Source organism: Nicotiana tomentosiformis, chromosome 12 (assembly GCF_000390325.3).
Source record: "Nicotiana tomentosiformis chromosome 12, ASM39032v3, whole genome shotgun sequence".
Taxonomy (NCBI): domain Eukaryota; kingdom Viridiplantae; phylum Streptophyta; class Magnoliopsida; order Solanales; family Solanaceae; genus Nicotiana; species Nicotiana tomentosiformis.
This window is the reverse complement of record NC_090823.1, coordinates 85,777,969-85,783,968: the sequence shown is the minus strand read 5'-3', so window position 1 is coordinate 85,783,968 and position 6,000 is coordinate 85,777,969. Positions and strand designations below refer to the sequence as shown.

General features: G+C 40.9%; 1 protein-coding gene across 1 annotated transcript; it reads right to left on the bottom strand.

Annotated features, from left to right (window-relative positions):
* Positions 1–399: 399 nt before the first annotated feature.
* LOC138902967 (uncharacterized) lies at positions 400–2,211 on the bottom strand. The gene is made up of 5 exons (XM_070190874.1): positions 1,969–2,211; positions 1,694–1,886; positions 1,165–1,275; positions 825–938; positions 400–620 (listed from the first exon to the last, which is right to left on the bottom strand). The coding sequence occupies exons 1-5, from the start codon at positions 2,209–2,211 to the stop codon at positions 400–402; spliced, it is 882 nt and encodes a 293-aa protein (XP_070046975.1).
* Between the last annotated feature and the right edge of the window lie 3,789 nt (positions 2,212–6,000).

Sequence of the window (6,000 nt, the reverse complement as noted above, 5' to 3'; positions counted from 1 at the left end):
TCAAAGATTCTGCTCATGCTCCTCTCGGCTGCGGGAGTAGACCAAAATATCATCAATGAAGATGATCACAAAAGAATACAAATAGGGCTTGAACACCTGGTTCATCAAATCCATAAATGTTGTTAGGGCATTTATCAAGCCAACTGACATCACTAGGAACTCATAGTGACAATACCGAGTCTGAAAATTAGTCTTAGGGATATCCGATGCCCTAATCTTCAACTGATGAAAGTCAAATCTTAGATCAATCTTCAAAAACTCTCCATGATGCTGATCAAATAAGTCATCAATCCTCGACAAAGGATACTTATATTTGATAGTGACTTTGTTCAACTGTTGATAATCTATACACATCGTCATCCAACCATCCTTCTTCTTCACGAACAATACTGGTGCACCCTAGGGCGAGATACTACATCTAATGAACCCCTTATCGAGCAAATCTTGCAACTGCTTCTTCAGTTCCTTCAACTCAGTTGGAGCCATACGGTATGGTGGAATAGAAATGGGCTGAGTGCCCGGATCCAAGTCCATACAAAAGTCCATATCTCTGTCGGGTGGCATCCCCGACAAATCTACAGGAAACACGTCTGAAAACTCTCGCACAACTGGTACTGAATCTATGGAAGGATCACAGATATAGGTCAAATATGCTAGACATCCCTTCTTGACCATACACCAAGCCTTCACATAAGAAATAACTCTGCTAGTAGAATGGCCAGGAGTCTCCCTTCATTCTAATTGGGGCAACCCCGGCAGAGCTAGAGTCAACGTTTTGGCGTGACAGTCCAAAATAGCTCGATAAGGTGACATCCAATCCATACCTAAGATAACATCGAAGTCCACCATATCAAGAAGTAGAAGGTCTACCCTAGTCTCAAATCTCCTGATAGAAACCACATACGAGCGATAAACATGATCTACAACAATAGAATCTCCTACATGAATGGACACACAGACAAGGAGCACTCAAAGAATCACGAGGCATAACCAGATATGAAGCAAAATAGGATGACACATATGAATATGTATAGCCAGGATCAAATAAAACTAAGTCATCCCTATGGTAAACCGGAACAATAACTGTGATGACGACATTAGATGGCTTTGTCTCAGGTCTAGCTGGAAATGCATAAAAATAGGGTTGGGCCCAACCACTCTGACCTCCGCCTCTCAGACGACCTCTAGCTGGCTGGCCTCTTCCTCTAATGGCCTGACCTCCACCTCTAGCAGCATGACCCCTGCCTCTAGCTAACTGAGCGGGCGGTGCAGCAACTGGTGCCGGAACCAAGGCACAAGAACCCTGATGTGGTATGCTGCCTTGTGACCTACGTCAAAATCTCACGATGTGTCTTCGGATCTTCACAAGTATAACAAGTCCTCGACTGCTGTGACTGCTAACTTTGGAACTGACCCTGTCGACCTGAATAACCAACATTTTAACTCTAGATCGAAGGTGTAATAATAGGAGCTGAAGGTACGCTGTAGGCTAGTTGCTCAGTATAAAACCCATAAGAACCACGACTATCCAAAGCACTATGGGATTCCTGAAGTGCTGACTAAATCGTCCTGGGAGGATATTCTCTACCAAATGAATCCATGCCTCCAGACGAGGCACCACTGAAACCACCAAAATGACGAGGCCTCTTCTCAGGTATTGCCTCCTTACCCTAGCCACGAATCATCCCGGTACGTCTAGCAATCTCTACTGCATGCTGGAAATAAATATCATCCCCAGTCTTCTTGGCCATCTGTAGCCTGATACCAAAAGCAAGACCATCAATGAATCTCCTCCCTCTCTCCCTCTCAGTAGGAATCAAGATAACTGCATGGCGAGCTACGTCCATGAATCCGGTCTCATACTGAGTAACCATCATGCTACCCCGCTGAATGCGCTCAACTGCATGCGATACTCATATCTCAGAGTAAAAGGAATGAACTTCTCTAAAAATAGCTGCGAAAACTTACCCAAGTGAATGGCGGTAAACTAGTTGGTCTGCCCCACACATAATCCTGCCACCACCTCTTGGCAGAGTCGGTTATCTGAAATACTACAAAGTCAACCATATTGGACTCCACAATATCCATGTTACACAACACCTTGTGGCAACGATCAATGAAATCATGTGGGACCTCAGAAGGTGTGCCACCAAAGCGAATAGGAAATAACTTTGTGAACTTGTCTAATCTCATCAATCCCTCAAAATACATCGCGGCCCTCTCCCCGGTCTATGTAGCAATAATAGGCTGAGCCACTCTAATTGGCAAAACTGCCGAAGTCTGATATCTGTGAGTCATCTGCTATGGTAGTTGAGTAACGGGAGTATGTTCTCCTCCCCCAGCCTGAGAGAAGGTTGGTGCCACCGAAAATGTACCAGTCTGGGTCACACTCTCCATAAGGCCCACCAAGCGAACTAGAGCATCCTGAAGTACCGGGGTAGAAATAACCCCTCTGGGACCTAAGCTGGTCCAACTAGCACGGTATGAACAAGAACCTCCTCCTCCTACTCGATTTGAGGCTCCGGAATAGGTGTTGTTGCATGTACTCTAGGCTAAGCTCTGCCTCTGTCTTTGGCTCGACCTCGGCCTCTACCCCTGGTAGTGGCAGCAACCTGGGGCTTTGGCTCCTGACCTGCCATGGATTTTATGCGTGTCTTCAACATCTACGAGAGAATAAGAATTGAATGATTCAAATTCAGTGATAGCATAAAATCGCACGATAGAGAAGAAAGAAGTGAAATTTTCCTAATTCCTTATAGCCTCTAGAAGATAAGTACAGACGTCTCTATACTGATCCTCGAGACTCTACTAAGCTTGCTCATGACTCGTGAGACCTAAGCAACCTAGTGCTCTGATACTAACTTGTCACGGCCAGAAATTCTACCCTCGGGACCATGATATCGCCTAACCAGGCAAGTCAACATTAGCTATATTACTTAACCAGTTTTAACAATTCCAATCAAAACATTTATAATTATAAACTGTAAAAGACTGCAGTAGATTGATAAAATACCCAAAAGACGTGATCTACACATATCCCAAAATCTAGAGTCACGCATACATGAGCATCTAGAGTACTGCAGATAAAGTGTGAACAAAATATAACAATTTGAAACTAAATAAACCGTAAAACGGATAGAGAAGGGTACTTCAGGGTTGCAGATGCCGTGCAGTTATACCTCAAGTCTCCAATGCAGCTGAATCTAGCAAAGACACCACTAAATGGCATTGGTACCAACACTAGTATCTGCACAAGAAGGGCAGAAGTGTGGCATGAGTACAATCGACTCAATGTACTTCGTAAGTATCGAGCCTAACCCCGACGAGATACTGACGAGGCTATGACAAGACACCTATGTAAATCCTGTACAAGTGTATGTGTGTGTGTGTGTATATATATATATATATATATATATATATATATATATATATATATATATATATAATGCAAAAAATAACAAGTAGAACAATTAAAGTATTAACTGGGAGGGGACATGTAGAGAGGGAAGTACAAAATATAGAACCGCAAGTAAAAAATCACCGAATAACCTCTTTCCGAAAATAAACAATAATAATTCAACCAAGTAAATCATCAATCCAGTATCCAAGTAGTAAAGAAATCAATAATGGCACTGCATCACTCTTCATGCTTTTACTCTCATCCTCACCATGTAATATCATAGATAAAATGGCACGACATCACTTTTCGTGTATTTACGCTCAACCTCACATGATGTGATAAACGATAATAAGTAATTAAATGCACAACATCACCCTTCATTTTTTAATCCTCATAATATCTCAATAAATAATATTGTATGCAAATAAGGCACGATAATACCCTTTATGCTTTTTACTCTTCCTCACCAAGTAAAAACATTAATCGAAAATAGCAAAACAAGGTTGGAAGCTATTTCACTTCAATCTTAGTTTCATGATGATTCATCTCAACTTTAAAAATTCTAACAACTCCAAAATAATCAATAGATATGAGAGCGAACAATTAAAGAATTAATAATATAACTACGGCATGGGAAACATAGTCATGAAAATAACATAATATAATTAAATAATCTTTACCCGCATGCTTTAACCCAATAACAATGTATATATACTTGTCACCTTACGTATACGCCATCCCCACACATAATTCACTTAGCAAATAAACCAACAAGTCCTAATCCCTCATGCCAAATAACCACGATACTTACCTCACTCCAACCAAATCAGTGCTCCACCGTGGCTTTTCTTTTAGAATTAGCCTCCAAACCAATCAAATCTAGCTACATATATTTCAAATAATTCAAAATAGGCTTTAGAAACTACCCACGAGTGAAAAAGATTCAATCTTTAATGAGTTTGAAAAAGGTCAACAAAAGTCAACCCCAAGCCGATTTGGTCAAAATACGAGATTCGAATCAAAACTCGATTACCCATTCACCCCCGAGCCCGATTATGTGATTTGTTTCAAAATTCGACCTCAATTTGAGGTGTAAATCTCAATTTCTCAAAATCCTCAATTTCTACCCAAATTCCTAATTTCTACCATGAAAATCCTATATTAAAGGTTAAAATCAATGGGTGTTTATGAAAATATAACAAAACAAGTTAAAATTTACTAACCAATAGATTAGGGATAAAAAAAACCTCTTCAAAATCGCCTCTAGGGTGAGCTCTAACTTCAAAATATTAAAAAATGGTTTAAATCCCATATTTTAGATATTTTAATAATTGGGCGTCAGGTGCTTTTCGCGTTTGAAGCACCTGACATGTTCACGAAGCACAGCGGCCAGAAGGCCTACGCGTTCGCAATGTACCCTTCCGCGAAGGTTTAATCCCCCCTTGCCTTCAAGTTCGCGAGCCAAGGCCCGCGTTCACGTAGAGTATCAGACTGACCTTCCCTCAGATCCCACAACTCTTTGCATTCGCGAGAGGACTGTTGCATTCAAGAAGGGTAGTACCGCCACAACTTCGCGTTTGTGACCCAGTCCTTGCGTTCGCGAAGAACAAATCCACCCTAGTCCCAATTTTCTCTTCGCGTTCGCGAAAGTAGCTTTGCGATCATGAAGCACAAAGCACTAGACATCTCAAACAACTGAAAACCAACAATTCGTAAGTCTGAAATGGTCCATAGCCTATCCAAAACTCACCTAAGCCCCTCGGGCTCCAAACCAAACATGCACACAAGTGTAATATATTACATCATACAAACTCACTCGCGCGATCGAAATACAAAAATAACACCTAGAATTATGAATCGGACGTCAAAATGCATAAAATTTCAAAAAGAAAACTCAAGAACTTCTAAAATCACAACCAAGCGTTTGAGTCCTATCAAACCAACTCCGATTTGTACCAAATTTTGCACATAAGATTTAATAGCAAAATAGACCTATTCTGTCACGACCCGAAATTCCCACCTTCGGACCTTGATGGCGCCTAACATTTCACTTTCTAGGCAAGCCAATGTTAGAATAATATTAACCAATTTTTAAACAAATTTTAAATTATTAATAATCAAGTAAACAAATGCTGAAGCAAAGTTTGAAATATAGTGAATAATCCATAAAAACAACGGTGCCTAAATACCATCCCAGAATTTGTGTCACAAGTGCACGAGCTTCTAGATCAATACAAATAAAGGTCTGAATAAATGAAGTTGTCTGAAAATAAACACACAGCTAAAGTAAAATAGACGGGGACTTCAGAACTGCGGACGCCATGCAATTATACCTCAAGTCTCCTCCGAGTAGCTGAAATCCGAGCAAGTCTATGGCACGCCGCTGGGACCGACTCTGAAATCTGCACAAGAAGTGCAGAGTGTAGTATCAGTACAACCGACCCCATGTACTGGTAAGTGCTAAGCCTAACCTCGATGAAGTAGTGACGAGGCTAAGGCGGTTCACTTACATTAACCTGTACGCAATATTAGTAACAACAACAATAATAGAAATAAATCAGGTAACTCTTTTATAATGATTGAAGCTAACTCAGCAGTTA